This window comes from Cynocephalus volans, chromosome 16 (genome assembly GCF_027409185.1).
Source record: "Cynocephalus volans isolate mCynVol1 chromosome 16, mCynVol1.pri, whole genome shotgun sequence".
Lineage (NCBI taxonomy): Eukaryota > Metazoa > Chordata > Mammalia > Dermoptera > Cynocephalidae > Cynocephalus > Cynocephalus volans.
Window position 1 is genome coordinate 1,550,117 of NC_084475.1, and position 24,643 is coordinate 1,574,759.

At 58.0% G+C, this 24,643-nt stretch overlaps 1 protein-coding gene across 2 annotated transcripts; it reads left to right on the top strand.

The window, feature by feature from the left end:
- On the top strand, positions 1-24,600 carry FMNL1 (formin like 1). 2 transcript variants are annotated; one of them, XM_063080518.1, is made up of 26 exons: positions 1-129; positions 8,725-8,808; positions 10,353-10,466; positions 11,301-11,374; positions 11,747-11,830; positions 12,135-12,263; positions 13,859-13,967; positions 14,557-14,633; positions 14,845-14,938; positions 15,844-15,918; positions 16,236-16,346; positions 17,894-18,043; positions 18,564-18,665; positions 18,810-19,068; positions 19,296-19,586; positions 19,771-19,895; positions 20,557-20,759; positions 21,204-21,438; positions 21,589-21,657; positions 22,209-22,289; positions 22,371-22,500; positions 22,658-22,821; positions 23,087-23,188; positions 23,323-23,418; positions 23,669-23,789; positions 24,296-24,600. In XM_063080518.1, the coding sequence occupies exons 1-26, from the start codon at positions 1-3 to the stop codon at positions 24,397-24,399; spliced, it is 3,312 nt and encodes a 1,103-aa protein (XP_062936588.1). In that variant the 3' UTR covers positions 24,400-24,600. The 2 variants fall into 2 exon arrangements, with proteins under 2 accessions (XP_062936588.1, XP_062936589.1); XM_063080519.1 differs by lacking the exon at positions 24,296-24,600 and adding an exon at positions 23,956-24,047.
- The last annotated feature ends 43 nt before the right edge of the window (positions 24,601-24,643 follow it).

The window sequence follows — 24,643 nt, forward strand, 5'->3', positions numbered from 1 at the left end:
ATGGGCAACGCGGCTGGCAGCGCCGAGCAGCCCGCGGGCCCCGCCGCGCTGCCCCCCAAGCAGCCCGCGGCCCCCAAGCAGCCGATGCCCGCGGCCGGAGAGCTGGAGGAGAGGTTTAACCGGGTCCTGGTGAGTGCGACCGACCGCGCAGGGCAGGGCGCGGGCGGGGGGCGCAGGGGCTCGGCGCGCGTCCCCGCCCCCAGGGCTCAGGTGCCGCTTGGAGATCCCCCGCCCAGCGGCTGCCCCTCCAGGGCTGGGAGCGACAGCGGCTTCTTTCAGAGTGACTGAGCACTCTCCCCCCCAAACTTTCTTCTGCCATCGCCCAGTCTCCCTCCCTAAGACATCCCACCTCCACCCCACCCCCCACCCCCCAGCTCCCGGGTCTAAAGGTCTGAAACGAAAATGTCCCGTGAAGTCGGGAGTGGAGCACGCAGTGGGGTCCCGGGCATCCCCCTTCTGCACTGCATCGAGGCCCAGCCGCCGGGTGCGGGTCTGGAGCATCTGTTGCCCTTCTGTGTCTCGGGGTCAAAGATGGAAGGGGTTACAATTTGACGTCCCCAGAGCCGGGGACCTAGTGGAGGTGTTTGGTCCTGACTTGTTCGGTGCCTGGGCTGCTGGCAGCTGGGCTGTCAGATCGTGTGCACAGATGTCTGTGTTTCTCACTCCGCATTTGCTGGGAGAGGCTGCTGTTGGGTCCTCATCTTGGGCACCCCGTCGTAGCCCCTGCAAGGACTAAGGTTAGAAAGGGCAGGGTCCAGATGGGTTGGTCACTGTGGCTTGGGGTGGAGCAAAAGACCGGAAGCCCCAACCCCCCCACACTGTCACCTGCCTGGGAATTGGGGGGTCTGGGGACTACACCACTGGGAAAGGAACCATCAGCTCAGGCTGAGACTGGGAGCAGTCAAAATGTGTTTGGCGGGGTGAGGGCTCCAGTGCAGAGCCAGGTGTGGTCTTCCAAGACCAGTGGGAGGCAGAAGCAGGCAGGTGGAGGGGCCTCTGATTCTCACTTCCCCCTCCCTACCTCAGCCCTTCTCTGGCTCCCTTCTGTAACTAATTGCCTGGTGGCCTATCTGCTGTAAGCCTTCCCTAGCTGGACACTGGGTGACAGGTGAATAAAGCTGTGCTTTTCCCCAGAGGCACTTCCCAGTCTGAGCAGGTTGGTATTGCAGGTCTGAGGGTGGGGGGCCAATGGAGGTTCAGGCAGCAGAGTGGTGCTGGCTCCATTCTTTGTCCCCTCCACCTCCTTGACATCACTTCCTCTCCCCTGGCCAGTCATTAGGCCATACTTGCTAGATCCTCTACGTGTCTCCAAAAGGTGTCCTCCCAATAGTTTCTGAACATCTTGGCTGCTTCTCCCTCCCAAAAGAAGGCAAGGAGGGGTCTAGAGGAGCTATGGGGTGGGGTGGGGTCTATCCTGTGAAGGCACCTTTTTGATTGGGTGGGGGGACTCTGAGGGTGCCACACACCAGGCTAGCCCCTGGCTTCCGCATCCCTCCACCTGCCCCTACTCCCCGCTCCCCAAACCCAGGGCTTGGCAGAGCTGAGCTGAGCTGAGCTGATGGGGGAGGGGGAAGAATGAGGAGACACACCCTCTGGGGGCCATCTGGGGAGCCCGAGTTTGTGGTAGATTCCTGGACCCCTGCCAGCCTGACTGGGGGGACAGGGGTCTGTCTTCCTCCCAAATGTGAGTCTACGGATAGGATGGGGTGGGCTCTTGGGGTGAGGCCCAGGCCCCAGTCTGTTGTCTGTTATACGCACTAATAGGGAGGAGCCACGTGAATAATTCAGACCAGTGGAAATTCCAAAAGGCAAGTGGAGAGGTTCTTTTTCTTTTTTTTTTAAAGATGACCAGTAAGGGGATCTCAACCCTTGGCTTGGTGTTGTCAGCACCACACTCAGCCAGTGAGCTAACCGACCCTCCCTATATAGGATCCAAACCCGTGGCCTTGGTGTTATCAACACCACACTCTCCCGAGTGAGCCACGGGCGCCCATGGAGAGATTCTGATGCATGTGTAGGACTTGATTGCCCTGCTTCGATTTGTGGCTATAACTGATTGGCTGAGTCTGACACTAAATGACACTGTGAGTCCCTGAGTACCAGGGCATGGAGGGCGAGGCCCAGAGATGGGTCTTAGAAGGTATCCTGGTGGAGAAAGGGGTGGTGGCTGAGTAGAAATCTAGGGTAGCAGCACCCACCGGGCCTCACGCCCTACCCTGTCCCCAGGAACCCCAGTATGTTTACACCTTCTTCCTGGGGAGGGTTCAGCCATCCCTTGTCCTGTTGTGGTAGGATGAACCCAACCTAAGGTCACTTGGCTAAGAACCTGGCTCCTGTCACTCCCCACCAGCAGGGACATGAACCCTGCCTTGGGGTCAAGGTGAGAGCCTTGACCTCTGCCTGAGGCTGCCCAGGGCTAAAAATTTGGCTAAACCCACAGGCCTGGCAATGGGTGTTGCGGGGTGGGTCTCCATCTGTCCACTCCTCACCCACCCCCCGGCCACCACCCCTGCGGCCAGAGGTGAGTCCTGTCCTTAGTCAATGTCTAAGAGGAGAAGAACCTTCAATTGCTGAGGGAGATGGGCCCTCCATCCTCACGGATCCCCCAGTCTTGATGGGAGAAGCACAGTCCTACCCTTGGCAGTCTGGTCCCATGGCCCCAGAGAACCTCTTCCTTTCCCTTTTGTCCCAACATCCAAAACTGCTCCTCCTCTCCTGGCTGGGGAACTCCCCTCATGGGTGAGCCGTGTCCCCACCAAGGCCCACAGGCACACAGGAGGTGTGGGGAGCCTCTCTCCTACACAAGCGTGGGTGCTAAGGGGCTACTTTTCCAAGAAGACTATGGAAGAGAGGGGTGCCCCTTGCTTAAAATGGGGGTGGGGAGAAAAAGCAGGTTGAGCCAGGGTTTCCGGCTGCCGCCTTAGCAGCAGCGGAGGAGTGAGGGCTGCCCAGCTACATGGGCCTGCTGCGACGGTGGGAACTCCAGCCAGCCAGGCTCTGAGCCTCGCCTCTCCTACGCCCATGCCCAAGGCTGGCTGTTTTCCAGCCTCTTGCCGCCTTCCCCTGCGAGGGATGCAGGGTCAGGGATCGAGATGGCAAGGTACCTTTTCCAGGCCTGCCAGTAGACACCCATAGGACACCTGATGTGCCCAGGCAGGAGAATCCTACAGCCTTGGGGCAGAGAGATCCATGGAAGGTTCCAGGAATGATGTGTGTGTGGCCGGGAGTGATCTGAGCCATTTGGAGAATTTGCCTAATAGGGGTCTAGCACCCTAGGGTGCTCTTTGCTTGTGTCCAGGGACTTGAGCACCTGGCCAGGCTGTGTGGGGAGGTCAGGACAGCCCCTGGCAGGGTGTGGGCCCTAGGAGTCCTACTTCTAGCAGGGCCCCTTCCTCTCTGGGGCTGGTGGTGAGGAGCGGGGGTGAATGTCTCCATTCTGCTGGCCTGTGACTGAGGCACTGTCTTCCTGGCCAGCTCCCTCCTCTGGCGTGGGACAGATGAAGTTTGGGTGCATGTGGCTGTGGGGTCGCTCAGTCCCTGTGCCTCCCACCTCTGGGGTGTCTCACACGGAACATCTTAACAGGGTTGTGGCCATGCGGTCAGATGTTGTGCTGGGCAGAGGCTGTGGGGTGACATTCCCAACAGGCAGGGCTGGCACATGCCGACCCTGGAAACCCAGGAATGTGGTGGGCATGATTCACAGTGACATCTGGGGCCAGTTGGCAAAGAGCTGGGCAAGATGGGCAGGAGCAGGTGGGGCTGCTCTCAGGGCCACCTCTGCCTTTTTCCTGGGAACTTGGAGCCCTGGAAGGTGGCTTGCACCACGGCCTTTGAGGGGGCAGGGGTTACGTAGGGGAAAGGCAGGGAAATTTCTGGGCTTTGGGGTCATGAAGTTTGAGGGTCAAGTTTTGTCTTTGCCCCAAGGTTATAAGGATTTTCCTGCCCAGGCAGAGCACTTTTCCTGTGCTCAGCTGTCAGCACAGCACTTCTGGCACTTATTGCCTGTGTGACCTTGGGCAAGTTCCTTAACCTCTCTGGGCTTCAGTTTCCCTCACATGCACATGAGAATAATAATGGTATATGCTGGCCTCCCAGGATAGTTGAGGGGCCGAACCACAAGAGGGCTTAGTACTAAGCACTAACCACGAGAGTGCTTCGTGCTACACCGGGCACAGAGTAAGTGCTCAATAAATCTTTCCACTGTGAGGAAGGAGATGATGTTGGAACTGGCCTGGTCCTCTCTCCATCTTGGGGCTCTTTTAGGTGAAGGAACCCAGACCCTGCCTCTCCCCTCCCCACACTTCCACTACCCAGAGCAGCAAGGTTACTGTGCACTCTCAAGGAGCTCCCCGGTCTTCAGCCGTCACAGGCCAGGCTGTCTCCCTGCCTTTAGGTAGGTCAGCGACAGTGGGGCCTAGACTGAAAACTGCCTGGTGGCCGGAAACCACCAGAGGGAGGGCCACCTCTCCTGCAGGGTGGGGCAGCGGCGGTGCTAACGGTAGCAGTGTGCATGCGGGGGTGGGGAGGCCTCCACTTCTCCCTGAGAGAGGGTGTGCCGGGGGGGTTCCCCAGTGAGTAAGAGCTCGGTGTGGGCAACAACAGGAAGTGAAGGGTGTCGGGTGGCAGGAAGTGGGGCCGGCTGTGCCTGGTTCCTCAGATGGGGCACTGAGGCCAAGCGGTCTGTAGAAGACCCTGGGGGGCCACAACCCTCATTTCTCATTGCCCCGGGGCCCCTTCTTCTGAGGAAGCTAAGTCTTCCTACCAGCTGGCCATTTAGGTCACCACGGACAGGCAACTTCACCTCTCTGAACCTCAGTTTCCCATTTGTGAACTGGGGATTATAATAGCATCTACTTTGTAGGCTTGTCATGGGGGATTAAACGTGCTGGGAGTACTTAACACTTACTATCGTTGCTGTCGTCCTTGCTATTCTCCTGCCAGCCTGGGTCATACGTGTGGCACCTGGCATCGAGGGGCCTATCCTGCTTGCTCTTGTCCCCACTATGGGGAGCCTTCAAACTTGACGGGAGAAGCTGTCGACCTTTGGGGGTTCTCAGCACCCGATCCTAGGGCAGGGTCACCCAACAGCCGTCCTGTAAGCCTGGGATTGCTTGTAAGAGCCCCAGAAAACCTATATACCAAAATTTTAAGAAGTGGATAAAATTGATTGTGTTTGGAGCTGCGCTGAGAGCTCGAAAATCAAGGTTGAGACTGTTGGGGTGGGGGGAATGGATGGGGAAGTGAGAGCTGGTGGACAGGCCCGGCTTTGGGGCCCATCCGACTGAAGAACTCCTGTGGAGCTGGCTGAAACTGGGGTTGGTATCCAAGTTCAGGGACATCGTGAGTCTTGAAGGACCGGGCCATGGGGAGAGGTGGGCAGGTGGATTGCGACGGAGACTGAGCTCAAACTGAAAGTGAAACCGTAGGTGTGTCTGTATCCAGTGTGGATGGAATCCCTCTAGTCTCTTGGGACACAGCCTCAGAAGGCAGCACCGGTTGGGGCAGGGCCGGGGAGAGGGGCTGGTCTTGGGTGAGCAGAGGCTGGAGGCCCCCTTGGCACTGAGGAGGGAGAATGGTCCCCACACGTTCTTACAGAAAGATTCAGGGAATCAGCTGCTTTTCTTGGCTACCCCTGAAAGATGAATCCCCTCCCACTCCCCTTCTGACCCAAAGCACTAAGGGCAGCAGGGAAAGTGGGCTGGAGGGTCAGTTCATGTTTGGCCAAGCCTTGGAGCCAGGTCTGCTTTACCTGGATGTTTCCACAAACTTCTGCTCACCCTACCGTCCCCTACCTTGGGGTATCCCACGGACTCCCCACTGCCTCTGCCCCTGCATCCGTGTTACGCCATGCATAGTGTTGGGTCACTGAAGAGTATTATTACAACAAAACACAGCTTCTCACTGAGTGTTCTCAGGAGCTCTGTGCGTGTGAGGCAGGAGGGAGTGTGCCCATTTCATGGAGGAGGAAGCCGAGGCACAAGGAGGCACAGAAGTTGCGGGGTGGGTGGGCTTAGAGCTGGGTCTTTTGAATCCAGCTCCTTATCCTCCACATCACAGGTGTCCTTCCCCTACCCCCCTCTCAGGAGGCAGGTGTCCCCCTTCCATGCACACACACACCTGGACTGCTTGTCTTTTCCCATCCCATTGGAGCACTGTCAGCCAACCTTCTACCTGTCCCCCAGTTCCCCATGGTGCTGCCTCCAAGCCGAGGGCCCTGGGTCTGGGAATTTGTTCCTGTTTTCAGGGTGGCTTCTCCCCACCCTGAGTGAGTGGCATTCACGGGCCCCTCTCCCAACCCCTGGAGTGCCTGTCTCCTCGGTGGGCACAGCCACAGCTGAGGAGCAGCTGCTAATTAGTGCTCAGCGCTGTCAGAGCTATTTCTGATTTCTGAGCCTAAATTTAGCCTGTCTGGCAGGCTGGCATGTGGGCCCCGGGGGCTTGAGGAGGCCCAGGTGGGGAAGGGGCAAAGGGGCACCCTGCCCTCCACCACTGTTGGGACAGGTGCGCCAGGCCATAGCAGAGGCCTCCCCTCATCAGTAAGTGGGGCTGTCCCAAGAGATGGACCAGGGCGGTGGCTCAGAGTCAGCTCCAGGCTCAATGCCAGCCTGGCTCCCCTCTTATGGCTTCATAACCTTGGGCAGGTCACCTGTGAGATGGGAATGATAAGGGTGCCCATAACAGCTGTGAGGGTGGAAGGTGGTCGTCCACGTGCAGGGATGGCGCACAGCCAGGTGAAGCTGGCTACTGTGACTGTTGGGGTCATTATTATGACTAGTTACTGCTTCTAGAAGTGCCACTGGGGTCATTCCAGAACCAAAAAGGTCCCCAGCCTGGGTGAAGGCCTGGAAAGGCCCATGTCGGGAAGTGGCTGTCCCCTCTAGGGCATGGATGCTGGGGCTCAGCCATCCCCCTTGCTCCCCAGCACCACGTCCCTCCTCTGTGCCTGCCATGGCTCCAGTGTCCCTGGCATCCCCTGCCCTGTCTCCCTGCTTGCTCCTTTCCTCTCTCCTTGGCTCTTTCACCTTGGCCCTGCCCCACCTTTTGTCTCTGTGGGGTGGGGATGGATCAGAAAGAGTCAGAGACAGAGAATGGCTGCAGGGAGGCCTCCCTAGCGAGGTAGGACCCTTTGCAGGAGCTTTTGCTGGCCCCTGGCGGGCTGGGGGAGGGCGCCCGATGAGACAGCGGTGGTTTCCTCAATCCAGGCTCACTTTCGCAATGGGAGAGAGGGATGACGTCCCGCCTCCAGCCGGCAGGGTTGGGGTGCTTGTGGTGGAGGTGGGGGTGGAGGTGGGGGTGGACGGGCAGTTTCACCTTTCAAGTGGGGCCCCAGCCGGAAAGCTTAGGCAATGGGGGCTGAGAGCACCCAGCTTCCGTTGTCTGGGGCTGACCCACAGCAGTGATTTTTGGGGTGAGATCTGGCCAGAGCCCCAGAACTAGGCCCAGCACTCCAGAGAGGAAGCTGGCTGAGTTGACTTGGGTGGGTGGGGCTCCCTGTCTGCTCCAGCTGTGGCCTCTCCTCAGAGCCACGTGACCGAGGGTATGTAGTCTGAACCACCAGAGCTGGTGACAAGAGCCCTCCACCTCTGGGCTGGGGCTCCCTGAGGGCTTCCACATCCCCAACAGAGACCCTAGCTATACTCAAAATTCCTTGAGAGCAAGAGCTGTGTTTTGGGGCCTGACACCTAGTAGGCCCTCAATAAACCTGGGCTTTATTGAATTGGGGTGAACTGGCCTTGTTTTATGCATCTATTAGAGAGACACACCAAGTCCTGGGGTCCAGGGAGCCCCTAGAGCTGGCAGCATCTTGTTGACTCCACAACCCTGGGCTGGGCCCTGCACCTGTCCTGTGGTGACGGGATACCTTACTCTCTCATTCTGTGGCCAGGAGGAGGACCCAGGCAGAGCTCTGCTGACATTTCTTAGCTCCTGAGGGGAGTCCCAGCCTGGGCCACCAGCACCACAGACCCAGCATGCTACAGACCCAGTTCCTGTGGCTGAGTGACTTTCCCTCCCGAAATTCTCTGCTGCTGCAGCCATGATGCACCTTCTAGGGACTCTTCCTGGCTGACATGGCTGACCTCAGCTCCCTTGGCCATTTCCTTCCTTCTTGATGGGACCAGATGGGAGGGGGCTGGAGAGGGATGGGGAAGGAGGCAGCTGTCTGCCCCCCTTGCTAGAGGGTTTTTGGTGTTTGTAAGGCACTGGTGCTCTGGGCCCAGCCTGTGCACACATGGTATCTGGTGGCAGGTGGGAACGGGGCACTGTCCGCTGGTCACACGTGGTCATACCTGGAGTTGGCGCCCCATTGGCTTCCCACCCGAATTGTGGGGGGGATGATGTCCCCTAATCTCAGATGGGGAAGCTGGAGCCCAGAGGTGTCTGAGGTCCCCAGGGAGTTAGGCTGAGACCCCACTTGCCTGCCTCCACGCCGGATGTGCCAGGGAGGCATTGTGGGGGGTGACAGAGCCCAGGCAGACTCAGATTCAAATCCTGCTGTCACTTTCTAGCTGTTAGGCCCTGGTGAAGGTGCTCCACTTTCCTCGGCCTCAGTTTTCTCCTTGGATAATGCTACTTATCTTTTCGGGTGAGAGGATGAGGGTATTTATGTGTGTGACACACCTACTAGGGAGCCCAGCGGATCCCCCCGAAACATCCATTCCCCCCTCTTCCCTCATGTTGGGGCCCGAGGCTCAGGGGTCTTTACTTTGTCTTCCTCTTCCCCAGAATTGTATGAACTTGCCCCCTGACAAGGTCCAGCTGCTGAGCCAGTATGACAATGAGAAGAAGTGGGAGCTCATCTGTGACCAGGTGGGTGCCAGGATGGCTCAGCTGCCCCTTCCCTCCTGCCATTGGGGTGACCTGCCCTGACTAGGCTGGGGCTGGTAGGAGAGGGGCCCCGCCATGCTGTCCAGGGGCCAGGACACTGCCCAGAGGCCAGTGCAGCATCTGGGGAGGATTCTGGGGGTGACTCTGGAAGCCCCCTCTCTTGGACATGGGCCTCCCCAGAGACCTTGTGAGCCATGAGCCTTGTCTGCCCTCTGAAGAGCTGGCAGGGCTCTTCCAGGGGCACTGGCCAGCTGCTGAGCTTCCTGAGCAGCCTCTCTTGACCCTCCAGCTCTGGGGTAGGGAAGGGATGATCCTGGGGATGGACATCTTCATCTGACCCCATGGGGAGGAAGGGGCAGGAGTCCCTGTCCTCCTTTTACCTTGGGACCAGCGGAGCTGCATCAACCAGCAGCTCCCCAAGGCCACCCAGATCAGACCCCTGTCTGTGGCACTCCGTCCAGGCACCTGTGCTCCCAGCCTTCATGGCTCACTAGGCTGCCTGCACCCCTCAGGCTGCTAGGGCTGCCATTTGCGGCTGCGGGAGGACCCTGTCCTGGCACTGGGTCTCCCCAGCGCTGAGGTGGCGTGGGGCCTGGCTGCCGCAGTGATTCAGAGAAGGATGGAGGTGGCAGCTGTCTGTAAGCCTGAGGCTTTGGAGGCTGGGGGTGGGGAGCTGGGGAGCCAGGAGCCTCCCCTGGGAGCCAGGCCTGGGCTTTTGCCTCCTGCTAATGGAAGGGGGTGGGATGAGCTGGCTGGGCAGAAGTCTGGGGGTAAGGGCTGTGCCATGGGAAGAGGGTGGGGAGCTGTTTCCAGAGGCTGTGGGGCTGTGGTAGGGGTCCCGGCTGCAGGGGCTCAGCCTAGCTCTCAGAGGTTGGGGGCTCAAAAGCCTGGGAGAAATGGAAGGTTGGGTGGGATTGCTGGGTGTATCTGAGGCATCTGGGTTGGGAAGGATGAGAGCCCCTCTGGGTAGGGGCCTCTGCTGTGGTCCCTGCCTCTTCGTGTGAGTGGCTGCCCGAGCCAGGGGTGGGGCAGGGGAGTTGGGAGTTGCTTGTTGTACACAGGAGAGGAGCACACCCTCACACAGAGGTGCCCGCAAACACGGTGAACAGGCCAGCCTGCCAAGAAGCTGGGCCCACTTCACACGGGCCCCTCCAGAGTGTTTCTCCTGCACTCCCAGCTCTGGCCCAGAGAGAACAGGGGGCCGGGAGGGTGCCACCTACTGGCTGGACTGAGTTCCCCCCAGGGCTGGGCCCATGGCAGGACTGACCCCTCCAAACTCCACCCCAAGCCTGGGCTAGGGCTGTGGCCTTTGAGGCCACGGTGGGAAGGGCAGGCTAGGCCTGGGACTGGGGTCTTTTAAAGCGGCTTGGCGAACTGTTTGGGTTTATGCTTTAGAATCTCTGAGGTGTCTTAAGATAGCCTGGGACCCCAGGTTAGAGCTGAGAACGGGATGTTGGGACGAGAGCTGGTCATTTGCTCTGGGCTAGCTCTGGCTGGTTCCCTGTACCCCCATTCCATCTTCCTAGGAGCGGTTTCAAGTCAAGAACCCGCCTGCAGCCTACATCCAGAAGCTGAAGAGCTACCTGGATACTGGTGGGGTTAGCAGAAAGGTAGCAGCTGATTGGATGTCCAACCTGGGGGTATATGTCTCCCTTTTTTATTCTGTCCCTTTCCCCATGCACCTTCCAAGCTCTGGGCAGCTGGAGTAACGGTGTCTATAAAGTGGTCTGTGGGCTTGTGTGGGTGCATGTGTGAGTGTGTGTGTGTGTGTGTGTGCGTGTGTGCATGTGTTTGTAGGGTACTGAGAGTGCCCTTGGGATGCACTTTTACAGGTTCCTCTGTATTTCCCATGTGTGCTTACGGGCACATTTGTGGTGCGTACTTGTATTATGTGTGTACATGTGTGCACCCTGTGTGGCTATTCATAGATGTGTGTACTTTTGTGTCCATTGTGGATATGTGTGTATGTTTGTGTGTGCCCTTGAGTCCATGTATAAGAGAGAGAGTGTGTATATGTGTGTGTACACCATGTGTATGTTTATGGATGTGTGGGTGTCCTATGTCTGTGTACCCAAGGTGCTTGTGTATGGATGTGCACATGTGTGTGTGTATACTCAAGATGTTCATGTTTGAATGTGTGTACCCCGAATGCCTGCGTATGGATGTGTGTGGGTGTACCTTGTGTGCCTGTGTATGGTGTGTGTGTGCATCCTGCATCTTTGTGTGTGTGTGTGTGCCTTGTTTGCCTGTGTATGGGGGAGTGCACCCCCCACAGGTCTGTATGGGGAGCACACATAGCCTGTGTGTGCTTGCTCTGCCGGGCAGGTGTGTGGAGGTGGTGAGGGTAGTGGCACGTGAAAGGCCATGCGTGCCAGTGGGGCGTGGAGGGGCGCTGCTGGCTGCTGTCTCAGGACGTGGCGGGCCTGTGGAAGTCCAGGCTCCACCCACCAGACTCCCCTGTTCTCGGCCCCCAGTTTAAGAGGCGAGTTCAGGAGTCCACACAGGTGCTGCGGGAGCTGGAGACGTCCCTGAGGACAAACCACATTGGGTGAGTGGGGGCTCAGGTCTTCCTCTCTGGGACTAGGAAAGCTCTGCCTCCAGGCAGCTCTGGGGCTTCCCCTTCTGACTCCCCGTACCCCGACATAGGGCTGTCCTTTGGCCCTCCTGGTGGGTGTGCAGGACAGCTTCCCCTCTTCCTCTCCTGCCCATCCTCTGGCCTGCACCTCGAGGCGTGGCTGGGCTGTGAGTCCTGCCTGGGTTCCCCAGCACCCCCTGGCACCACTGGCTCTTCTGAGGCCGGGGTGTGTTGGTGTCTTCTCTGGGAGAAGAACACCCCAGAGGCCTTTGATTTGCTGTTCTGTGCCCACTTGGGGCAGGTCCTCCTTCCTGGCTGGAGCTCAGGGAGTCCTGTGTCCTGCAGGTGGGTACAGGAGTTCCTCAACGAGGAGAACCGTGGCCTGGACGTGCTGCTTGAGTACCTGGCCTTTGCCCAGTGCTCTGTCGCGTAAGCCCCTCCCTGCCCCTCCTGCCACTCCTCAGAGCCTTGGTCCGTGCTTCCACATGCCTTGCCCACTCCTCTGGCCAGTTCTGAGCAGCGCAGCCTGAGCCCACCCTGAAACCCTGCACTTGGCCCCAAGTGATGCCCCTTCCCCAAAGCCTGCCCTGGACAGGGAGGGGCGCTCCGTTCTCTCCCACTGTGTTCACCACAGTGCCAAGGATACAGCCTTCTCCACCGGCCCCCTGGTCTCCCCTGCAGATCTGTCTCTCACTACATCTTCCCCCACCCTCCCACCCCATTGCTTCCCCAGGTATGACATGGAGAGTACAGACAACGGGGCCTCCCACTCGGAGAAGAGCAGGCCCCTGGAGCAGTCAGTGGAAGATCTCAGCAAAGGTCCACCCTCATCCGTCCCCAAAAGTCGCCACCTGACCGTCAAGTACGGGGTCCTCAGGGTGGGGTGGTGGGAGAATGGAGGATTCACCCCAACACTGCTGCATCTAGCCAGCCCACCCAGGGCTCTTGCAGTTGGTGGGAGGGGTAGCCAAGCATTGGGGACCAGAGTAAGGGTCTCAAACAGGGACTGGGACACCAATATATTAGGAAGCCTTCAGGGTGGTCACCGAGAGGCTGGAACCCTAGTAGGTTTGGGATGAGGAGGGGGTATCTGGGTTGGTGGGACCCCTCTTGTACCCATCTAATCCCGTGTTTTCTCCTATGCGGCCTCCAGGTGTCCCCCTTCTCCCCGGTACGTAGCCACCTGGGGGCAGATGCATGCCTGGCTGACTCCCTGGGGTGGTGCTGGGGTTGGAAGAGGCATTTGACTGATGCCCCAGGTTCAGCTGCTGCAGATGGGTCCCCTATCCTAACATAGGGCAGCCTGCTGGGAGTCAGGGAGGGGGAAGGAGATGGCCTCGGAGCATTGTGTAGATCCCCAGACTCCCACTTTGGGTCTAGGGAACCAACTACATATTAAACCCCAAACTCTTACAATGTGTTTCTTTGTTCATTCATTTATTTGTACACTCAACAAACATTTTTTAGCACTTACTATGTATTAGGTGTGTGGCAAGTGACCAGGAGACAGATCACCCTGTCCTCAGGGGCCTGCAGTCTAGTGGGGGACAATTCACTGTGACAGGCTGTCAGGGAGGTGTGACTCGGAAGTCTGAGAAGGAAGGTGGCCATTGCCTGGAGCATCAGGAAGGCTTCCCAGAAAATAGCTATGTCTTACAGATGGACTCAGTCTTGGCAGGCAGCGATGGGGGCAGGGAAGGGCATTCCAGGCAGAAGGAACAGCATGAACAAAGACTCAGGCATATCTGAGCAATGATGGGAAATGGTGATGTGGCAGCCATCCCAGTGCTGCTGGAAATGTGATAGACTTGTCAAGAGAACCGACACGTGGAAGTCACGGTTGGCAGTTCTGCAACAATGAGAACATCACACATTTTTGGCAAAGAATAATTGAGCACACTCATGTGGCACTTACTATGTGCCAGGCTTTGTTCTAAGCTCATTTCATTGTCCCAACAACCCTATCAGGAAGGTACTATTACCACCATTCCTATTTACAAACGAGGCACAGGGATATTAAATAACTGGCCTAGGAAGTGGTGAGCTGGGATGCTCTTGTACCGTGGCATGAATTCAGGATCTGCCTCTCAGGATGGAGGGTGAGCCTGAGCGGCTGTGAGTGCCACCTTGTGGAGAGCCTTTCCGTGGTGGTTTCTGAGCTTTGGCTGCCTTTTCCTTCCATGGGCTTTCCACCAGTCAGCGCTTTCAATGCCAAATCACTACAAGGGTCTTTGCTTCCCTTTCCTCTCTCCCTTCCCCTAGCATGCCAGACCCCAGGCATAAGGACTGAGGAATCCCCCTTGCCCTCAGCTGGCCCCTTTGGTTGGGTAGATGGGAAGCAGTTGCCAAGCTTCCAGATATGCCCCCTGGACTCCAGAGGCCATCTGAGTGGTAGGGTGAACAGGAAGCTGGGGCTTGGTGCTCTGACCCCTGCTACCTCCTCCTCGCCCCGCCCAGGCTGACCCCGGCCCACAGCAGGAAGACGCTGCGGAATTCCCGCATCGTCAGCCAGAAGGACGACGTGCATGTCTGCATCATGTGCTTGCGTGCCATCATGAACTACCAGGTCAGCCGGTGGGCCTGGAATGGGGGGCCAGGGAGCTGGGACTGTCCTCGCTGGGGGCTGCTCAGGCTGCTGGGGTTCTGGGACCAACTGTCCCTCTGGAAACCCTGTGGATCTGTGCTGTTGGCTTGGGGTCCTTGAGGCTGATGAGTCTTTGGGGGAAGCCCATATTTTTGCTTCCTCCTTGTCAGGTTCCCTGAGTACCCCTGGCCATGGCTGGGGACATGGATGGACCTCACATGGGGACTTGGGAACACTTCCCAAAAAGGGCTAGGCATTGAGGCTGATGGGGAGAACAGCCTCTGGGTTATTTTGTTTGGAGGACTGACTGGGGAAGCTGGGCCCTCCCTCACTGAACCAGCCTTTAAGGGCTCACCGTGTCCAAGGTGCCTGATACTGGCTTTCAAAGACAAAGGTACTTAAGAAGAGGGCTAGGGCCAGGCTTTGGCTGCCACAGAAGAGGTTATGGTTGGATACAAAGAACTGCCTAAGCCTGGCACGGCACTGGCTATGTTGGCAGCGCTGGGCAGGAGGGTGCTGGCAGTCCTGGGGGCCTGCCTGGAGGTGCTGAGCTCCTCTCCCGTCTCCGTAGTCTGGCTTCAGCCTTGTCATGAACCACCCAGCCTGTGTTAATGAGATTGCTCTGAGCCTCAACAACAGGAGCCCCAGGTGAGGTCCATGCCCTTAAACTTCTTCCACATCTAGACCTGTCTCCTGCTTAAACCCTTACCTACTCTGTCCCCAAATTCTCAGGACTCCTGCCCAGGCTCATTCCGCCCCCACCATCAGCTTATCTGTCTTCCCCCTAGCTGGGTCTACGTCCACCCTTGCTGCAGGGGCTGCCTGTTCCCAAGCGACAACCTGCTCCTTCTCTCCCCAGAACCAAGGCTCTGGTGCTGGAGCTGCTGGCAGCTGTGTGCCTGGTGCGGGGAGGACACGATATCATCCTTGCGGCCTTCGACAACTTCAAGGAGGTATTGGAGCCCCCACCCGAACATGTACTTGCCCCTATGGTGTTGCTTGGAGTCCTGTTTCTGGCAGTTGTGGCCTCTGCTGGGGGGCAGTTAGGGACATTGGGTGTGTATTTGGGGAACCCAGAGGAAAATCTGGGATGGGAAGTTCTGAAAGGAAGGTGCAGGGTCAGTTAGGGGCACCGCCTGGGGCAACAGGAACAACTATAGAGATTAGCTCCACCTCTGACTCTCAGCCTTGCCAGATCCACACTGGACTTGATCCATTCATTCTGGAGTTGCTGACTCTGTTTAACAGGCTTGCAAGAAGTCTATGCAGGGGAATATGATGCCTACGGCAGGATACACTCATTCACTCCTTTAATGAATATTTATTGAATGCCTACTATGTGTCAGGAAGTGGGCACTTGGATATATCAGTGAACAAAAGAAACAAAGAAGGTAGGGGAAGTCAGATAACAAACAATATAATAAACAAGAAAATTACATAGTATATTAGAAAATGATCAATGCTATGGAAAAAAATTCAGGGACGCTGCAGGGGGTGGGGGATCTGGTTGCAGGGTGCTCAGGGAAGGCTTCATTGAGAAGGTGAGATTTGAGCAAAGCTGTGGGGGAAGTGAGGGGCTTGGCATGGTGGCTCTCCCGAGTAAGAGCATGCCAGGCAGTCAGCAAGTGCAAAGGCCCTGCGATGGATGTGCCAGGAGACCAGCGTGCCTGGAACGGAGTAAGTGAGGGGACAGCTGTGGGAGGGGTTGGAGAGGGAGTGGAGGTTTGCAGCAGAGGAGAGGCATGGCCTGACTTAGATTTAACTGGAGAGGAACCTGTGGAGGCACAAGGTGGCAGCTGGAAGACTGCTTAGGAGGTGCGCCACTAGGGCCTCGGTGAGAGCCATTCCCTCTACCCAGGTATGTGGGGAGCGACACCGCTTTGAAAAGCTGATGGAATATTTCCGGAATGAGGACAGCAATATTGACTTCATGGTGAGTTTGGGGAGCTCAGCGGGCTGAAGCCTGGGCTGGGCCTTCTTGGGTGCAGGGAGCAGCTAGGGGCCTGGGTGTTCTGCCTCAGCAAAATGTTAGGACTGAGTGGTCAGTGGGGGAACAGTGGATGTTGGGAGCAGGGGATAAGCTGGACTGAGGGGACATGAAGGTGAAATGCAGGTCGGGACAAATCTGGGTTTGTAGAGTTGAGTGCACCGTGGAGAGGGGGGGATACTTGGGGGTAGGCGGGGGGTGGAAGGCACTAAGCACCCCCCCACCTAGAGGATCATAGACCCGCTCGTGTCCCCGGCCCCCAGGTGGCCTGCATGCAATTCATCAACATCGTGGTACACTCCGTAGAGAACATGAACTTCCGTGTCTTCCTGCAATATGAGTTCACCCACCTGGGCCTGGACCTGTACTTAGAGGTGAGCCCTGCACTCCCTTAGGCTTAACCAATGGCCCACTGTAGAGTATGGCTAAGTGGTTAGCAACATGAGTGTTAGGGTCAGACAGACCTGGGTAACACCTAACATGAGTGTGACCTTGGATAGATCTCTTCCTCTCTTTGAGTCTCAGTTTTTCCATTTGTCAAATAGGAGAAACATAGAGATAATAATGACTCTAAATATGTAGAACAGAGCCTGGAGCATAATGGGTGCCCAGTAAGAACTGTTACAGGCACCAGAACAGGCTCAAGATAGCCGTGGAGCTGGCTCTGAGAGCATCAACCTTAGGCAGGCTGTCTGAGTCCAGCGCATAACGGGGGGTCCCAGAGATGCCAGGCGGAAGTAGGAGCTGGCTCATGCTGGATGGGTCCAGGTCGTGGGGAGGGTGGGCAGAGGAGCTTGGTGCTTGCTGGCCCCACCTGAGCAGAGAAGCTGCAGCTTCTTTCTTGATTCCTTTGGGAGGTTTCCTGGAGGAGTGAGGCCTTTGGGATTGGATTTTTGAAAACCAGGATTAACAAAAGGTGAGGGCAGCTTAGGGTGGTATATCCATACAATGGAATATTATTTAGCCATAAAAAAGGAATTAAGGGGCCGAGCCCGTGGCGCACTCGGTAGAGTGCGGCGCTGGGAGCGCGGCAACGCTCCCGCCGCGGGTTCGGATCCTATATAGGAATGACCGGTGCACTCACTGGCTGAGTGCCGGTCACGAAAAAAAAAAAAAAAAAAAAAAAGGAATTAAGTACTGATATGTGCTACAATATGGATGAGCCTTGAAAACATTATGCTAAGTGAAAAGAGCCAGACAGAAAAGTTCATACATTATGTGATTCCTTTATTCATTTATTTACTGTATGAATAAATTTATTTCTTTATTTATTATATGAATAAAGGAATCATATATGATTCCTTTTTTTTTTTTTTTTTTAAAAAGATGACTGGTAGGGCGGCCTTTAAAAAAAAAAAATATGACCGGTAAGGGGATCTTAACCCTTGGCTTGGTGTTGTCAGCACCACGCTCTCCCAAGTGAGCGAACCGGCCATCACTATATGGGATCCGAACCCGTGGCCTTGGTGTTATCAGCACCGCATTCTCCCAAGTGAGCCACGGGCCAGCCCTTATGATTTCATATTCATATTCATATATGATTCCTTTATTCATATTCCTTTATTCATAGTCAGTGTCCAGAATGGGTAAATCCATAGAAACAAAAAGACTAGTGGATGGGGGGTGGGGGGGGAGAGAGGACGGGGAGTGACTGTTAATGGGTGCAAGAGTTTCTTTTTGGGGTGATGATAACGTTCTGGAATTAGTAGCAGTGGTTACACAATTTTTTGAATACACTAAAAACTACTGAACTGTACACCTAAAACATTGAATTTTATGGTATGTGAATTATACTGCAATTAAAAATAAAGAAAAAAAGCAGACTAGGGCCTAGGTCCCTTCCTCTGGGATCCAGTGGTGGTGGGGGGTTGGAAAGACTCCCTACATTGGGCCTCACCCATTCCTTCCATCTGGGGGACAGAAACTTCGACTCACTGAGAGTGACAAGCTGCAGGTGCAGATTCAGGCCTATCTGGACAATGTGTTTGATGTGGGAGCGCTACTGGAGGACACTGAGACCAAGAATGCTGTACTGGAGCACATGGAGGAGTTACAGGAGCAGGTGGCACTGGTGAGAGCTGGTCCTGAACCCCACCCAGAACTTAATAGGCCCACAAGACATGTCTGTCACAGGGCTCCATGCTGGCATCGGGTACTGGGCTGCAGACACTGTTCTAGATGTGAACTGGAGGTGGCTGTCTGCCTGGCCCTTGAGTTTGACCTGAATCCAAATCCTGGATCTGTTGGGTGTCTTTCTCACTGAGCTTTCAGGGAGCTCCTACACTGCACTGAGGGCAGGGCCTTCCTCTTAAGATGCTCCGACTCCAGGCCCTGACTTGGGTGAACTGCCTGGGCCCCCTCCCAGCTCAGTCTCCTAATCTGCACCCACCTCCCCCATCAGTGGTGCCTTGGTTTCCCCTCCTCATTTACTTGGGTTCCAGTGCCAGATTCAGCCCACCCTCGGCCGGCTGGGCTGAGCGGATGTGGGAGCCTCCCCCAGTCCTCCAGGCAGGCATGCCTGATGCCGCCCCCTCACCGGCGGTGCCAGGGCCCGGCGGCGGGTGGTAGCTCACCACGTGCCGGTGTCACAGCTGACAGAGCGGCTTCGGGAGGCGGAGAACGAATCCATGGCCAAGATCGCCGAACTGGAAAAGCAGCTAAGCCAGGCTCGCAAAGAGTTGGAGATCCTGCGGGTGAGGCTGGGGCGTGGGCCGGGCGGACTCCCAAGAACAGGCCAGCTTCTGGGCTTGACATCTCTCTCCACCCTGGGAAGAGGACGGGGGCTCTGTGCCAGGCAGCCTGCTGGTGGGCACTGACTCCTCCTCTGGGGCTCACAGGAGCGCTTCAGCGAATCGACCGCCATGGGCGCCGCCGGGCGTCCCCCCGAGCCTGAGAAAGTGCCTGCCCCCGCCTCGGCGCGGCCCTCGGCCCTAGAGCTGAAGGTGGAGGAGCTGGAGGAAAAGGGGTTAATCCGTGTCGTGCGGGGGCCCGGGGATGCTGTTTCCATCGAGATCCTCCCGGTCCCTGCGGCAACGCCGAGCGGCGGTGATGCTCCGACTCCGGCTCCGGGGGTGCCCCCCAGCTCCCCTAGCCCAGGTGCGCAGCAGCTGCGAGCGGGCGGCAGGGGGACCAGGGCCTGGAGGGTGAGCCTGCGGGCATCGCTGGCGGGGCGTTAGCGAGCGAGGTCTGGATCGCGGGCTTGGCTCAGGTAGGAGCGGTGGGTCGAAGTGGACCCAGTACGCATGCGTGGGCGGGAGGCGGCGCGAGACCACCCAAGCCAAGGAGTTGACACGCCCCTCCCGGCCCGCCGTCGCGGGGCTCAGACCTCCCACCTGCAGCAGAGCCGGTTCCCGGAGCGACACTGCCACCGCCGCCGCCGCCGGCGCCCCCACTGCCCCCACTGCTCGGCCTCGCCTCCCAGCCGGAAGCCCCGCCCCTCCCGGGCAGCGCAGAGCCCCCACCTGCGCCGCCGCTGCCGGGAGACCTGCCGCCGCCGCCGCCGCCGCCGCCGCCGCCGCCGCCCGGCACTGACGGGCCAGTGCCTCCGCCGCCCCCACCGCCTCCAGGAGGTCCCTCTGAGGCCCTTGGAGGGCCCGGCCTAGACTTGGGCCCAGGTGAGTGGAGTGGACCGCCTGGGGCCCAGGGCTGGCGGGAGATTTAGGGAGGGGCCGGGTCTCCCTGTCCTCCAGGACCCTCTGTCTGGGGGTCTCCTGCTGCCTCCTGCCTGCCCTGTCGGGCCTCGCTGGGTCCCAGTGCCCTCCAGCGCCCCCAGCGCTCACCACTCCCTCCTTACCCCAGGAGTGAAGGCCAGGAAACCCATCCAGACCAAGTTCCGAATGCCACTCTTAAACTGGGTGGCCCTGAAACCCAGCCAGATCACCGGCACCGTCTTCACAGAGCTTGACGATGAGAAGGTGCTGCAGGTGAGTGTGGCTCTGCCTTGCTCCCAGCGTGGGCGCCAGAGGAGGCGGGGACTTGCCTGATCGCGCTCAGCACTGGGAGTGGTCATCGACTCCACCCATTGTACAGATGAGGACCGGGCGGCCCAGGGAAAACCCAGCTGGATGTGTGCATCTGGCAGGCAGTATCCTGACTCCCCTGGAGGCTCTCCCCTCCATCCCTGCACAGGGGCACGTCCCTCCCTCAGGTCTCACCTCCCTTCTTGCCCTTTTCCCACCGCTTTCCCACAGACAACCAGGGCCTCAGCCCTCCCGATTCCAGTCTGTTTTCCAGAAGGGATGTGTTCTCTTGCCTCTAGGCCATTGCTCACACTGTTCTCTGCCCAGAATGCTCTTCCCTTTCCCCTTTTTTACTGCTGGCCAATTCAGCACTTCCTTCAGCTTTAATGGCCCCAAGTCTAGGTCCTCTGGGTTGTCTGGTTGTCTTTCTCCTCCTCCTCCCTGATGCTCCCTGTGCTTCCCCTGTATCCCCCATTGGGGCCCGTCAATCTTGTTACTGTTTTGTTTCTCTGCTGGTGGCCTGGTCAGGGCCAGATCAGTGGCTCTAGCACTGAGCACAGTGCTCAGCCAGGAGTATGCCAGGTCTTGGCCCCACCGAGCCCACCATCTCTCCCTGCACCCTCAGGAGCTGGACATGAGTGACTTCGAGGAGCAGTTCAAGACCAAGTCCCAAGGCCCCAGCCTGGATCTCAGTGCCCTCAAGGGTAAGGCAGCCCAGAAGGTCCCCAGCAAGGCAACACTCATCGAGGCCAACCGGGCCAAGAACTTGGCCATCACCCTGCGCAAGGGCAACCTGGGGGCTGACCGTATCTGCCAGGCCATTGAGGCGTAAGTACCCCTCCCCTGGGCTTGTGGGCAGCCCTGCCCCTCTGCTAGGCCAGGGTCATCAGGCCGATCTAGTAAAAGATCCTCTGTTGTGGGACAGAGCCCATCAAGCTTCATACAACCCTGGTCAGGGAACTCTGTCCCCATTTTTGGGCTGAGAAAACTGAGGATCTCCTGTGAGGCCATGCCCAGATTAGGATGTCCCCATACCTTCCCTGCCTCTTTGCCCAGCTGTGGGCACTCAGGCTTAGGGATTTACAGGTGAGCATCTGCCACCCATGTATGATGGGGACCTGGGCTTCCCTTGACTTTGACCTTATTCTCTGAAGCTGTTGGCAAATAGCAAATACCGAAGTTCCTTTATTCCATCAGGGGGTGGGTAGTCTGCTGTCAGGAACCAGAGGGTGTGGGGTGATAACCCACTCTCCTCTCCCCTCCCCCCCACAGCTATGACCTGCAGTCCCTCAGCCTGGACTTCCTGGAGCTTTTGACCCGCTTCCTGCCCACGGAGTACGAGCGCAGCCTCATTGCCCGCTTCGAGCGGGAGCAGCGACCGCTGGAGGAGCTGTCGGAGGAGGACCGCTTCATGCTGCGCTTCAGCCGCATCCCGCGCCTGCCCGAGCGCATGGCCACGCTCACCTTTCTGGGCAACTTCCTGGACACAGCCCAGCTGCTCATGCCGGTGTGGGCGGGGCGGGCAGGGTGGTGGGGCCTCGGTTGGGGATGGGGTAGAGGTAGCTCCCAGCCTGGGCTCCAAGGGGGCATCTGGGAGTACTGAGCCTCCTGATGGAGGAGGCTCCATCTTACCTCACCTCCCCCATTTCACCCCCAGCAACTGAATGCCGTCATTGCAGCCTCAATGTCCATCAAGTCCTCTGACAAACTCCGCCAGATCCTGGAGGTGAGAGCCTGTTCTGGGTAGTATGAGGAGACCCTGCTGGTGACCTGCTGCTGCCCACCTACGATGCAACAAAGACAATGTTCCCACTTCTCACATACATGCTCAGAAGGAGCAAGCTAAGGCAGGGACTGGGGGTTGGGAATAGGCTACAGCAGCCTTGTCTATAACAGCACACCTGAGACCCTGCCTAAGGGGTCAGCCCCTCTGGGGATTGCTGTGTGAGTTGCAGAGCACCCACACCGGCTCAGTGGAGTGTCCGGGGACCAGTAGAAATGGTGTCAGAAAGGCAGTGATCCACATCCTAGGAGGGGGTGCTGGCAACAGTTTTGGGTTGGACTAGCAGACAAAAAACTGGGTGCGTCCATGGTGATAACAGAGCACATGGGTGAGACACATACACACACGTCCATGTGTCATGGACCTGACCAGTCTGTGCAGAATACAGTGGGGGCTGAGTGTGTGGGGCTTGCTTCTTGCCACCCTTTCTCCTCCTTGTGCAATATATACTTAAGCCCCAGCACCCTCCTGAGTCTCTCTCCTGCCTCTCCCAGATCGTCCTGGCCTTCGGCAACTACATGAACAGCAGCAAGCGTGGAGCAGCCTACGGCTTCCGGCTCCAGAGTCTGGATGTGGTGAGGACGATGAAGAGGGGTCCCTGGCCTGGTGGTGGGGGCTGGCTGGTGGCTTGTGGCTTATAACAGGTCCTTGTGCAGCTGTTGGAGATGAAGTCAACTGACCGCAAGCAGACACTGCTGCACTACCTGGTGAAGGTCATTGCTGAGAAGTACCCACAGCTCACTGGCTTCTACAGTGACCTACACTTCTTGGATAAGGCGGGCTCAGGTACGGGGCACCCACGTCCTTGAGTGGGGGCAGGGGCTCAGCCCTGGAGCCACCAGGCTGATGCGGGTTGGGAGAAAGCAAGGGGACCATAGGATGAAACGGGGTGGGAGTGTTGCCTCTGATCCCTTGACTCTCTCCTGCCCTACCCTCCACCCAGTGTCCCTGGACAGTGTCCTGGGGGATGTGCGCTCCTTGCAGCGAGGCCTGGAATTGACGCAGCGAGAATTTGTGCGGCAGGATGACTGTGTCGTGCTCAAGGAGTTTCTGAGGACCAACTCGCCCACCATGGACAAGCTGCTGGCAGACAGCAAGACTGCTCAGGTGGCCTGGGGCTGCCTGGCCCTGGAGGAGGGGAGGTGGGCTGGGGCACAAAGGACTACTTGCCACTGGGGCACTAGGCAGGGGTGTGTAGCCAAAGGCCTGGAGGGGCCTGGCCACAGCTGGGACCCCTTGGGGGGATGGAGCAGGAGTGAGGGGCCATCCTGCCTGGAGGAGCAGAGATGAGGTGGCCAGTGTCCTGAGGGGTAGAGAGCAGTGTCCGGCTCTGAGGAGCCCATGTTGTGGGGCTGACTGGTGGCGCCTGCAGGAGGCCTACGAGTCTGTGGTGGAGTACTTCGGAGAGAACCCCAAGACCACATCCCCCAGCCTGTTCTTTTCCCTCTTCAGCCGCTTTGTCAAGGCCTACAAGGTATGTATGTCTGGGGGGTGGGCTGGGAACCCTGCAGGGCACTGACGCCCCTTCACATGGGCTGCTTCTGTCTAGGGGGTGGGATAGGGAAGTAGGCAGGGCTAGCCTCATGGTGACGCACCTTGGCCCCTCAGAAAGCTGAGCAGGAGGTGGAACAGTGGAAGAAAGAAGCTGCTGCCCAGGAGGCAGGCACTGACACCCCAGGCAGAGGGGAGCACCCAGCACCCAAGGTAGGCAGCTGCCCCTGAGCTTGGCACTGCAATGCAGGGATGATGGTATCCTCATTCCTCTCTGGCACCACCCCACACCCTCACTGTTACAGGCAAACCCTGCCCAAGGTGAGGTCAGTGCCCCAGGAGCCTGGGATGAGAATGGGTTCCTTCTGCTCAAGCCAGCTGTCCTTGCTGTGGGGGACCAGGCAGACAGATGTTCTAGGGTTTGGTGGGGTGGGGGGATCCTGGAGCTATACATCCCCCTCAGTCCCCACCCAAGGTCCGGCGACAACAGATGGACCTCATCTCTGAGCTGAAACGGAAGCAGCAGAAGGAGCCACTCATCTACGAGAGTGACCGCGATGGGGCCATTGAAGACATCATCACAGGTAAGGGCTTGGTCAGGCCTCTGTCCCATCCTTAGTCTGTCCTTCTATGCTGTCCTCTGTTCAACCCCTCCACTCCTGGGGGTCTGGCTGCCTCACTGCCTCTGGCTACCTTTGCCGTTTTTCTTTCCTTTTTCCTTTCTCTATCCCCGCCTCCCCACCCCCTCAGTGCTCAAGACTGTGCCCTTCACGGCCCGCACCGGCAAGCGGACATCCCGGCTCCTCTGTGAGGCCAGCCTGGGAGAGGAGATGCCCCTCTAGCCCCCAGGTACCCAGTGGCCTGGACTCTGATCCCAGTGCTGCCCACAGTGGGGACTGAGTCATGCTGCCCTCTCCTGGGCCACTGCATGGCTGGGATGTGTTTGAGGGGGGGTCTGGAAAACATAAACAGTGCCCCCTCCCACATGCACACACCCTGGGTCCTTAGAAGGGTGAGCCTATGCCCTGGAGCCATGGTCCCAGCTCTGGGCTGACTCCTGACTGGTAAATGTGTCTCCTCTGGCCGCCAGATTTGCGGAACCAGCCTTACATCCGCGCAGACACAGGCCGCCGCAGTGCTCGCCGGCGACCCCCGGGACCCCCCCTGCAGGTCACCTCTGACCTGTCACTGTAGCCACTATTTCTGCAGGTGGATTCTGCAGGGAGGTGGGCCCGTGGGCAAGCTCAATGAAGTTATTCCTCAGTTCGGCTGGGCCGGGCAGCCTCCTTTTGCCACAGAGGGCACATTGCTGGCCCCTTCCCACAAATGCTGCTTGCAGCAATTCCCGCCTGCCACAGTCCCCCACAAATAGCCATACTTAGACTCAGCAGGAGCCTGACCTGTAACTTATAAAGTGCACCTCGTCCCCCCACCCCCC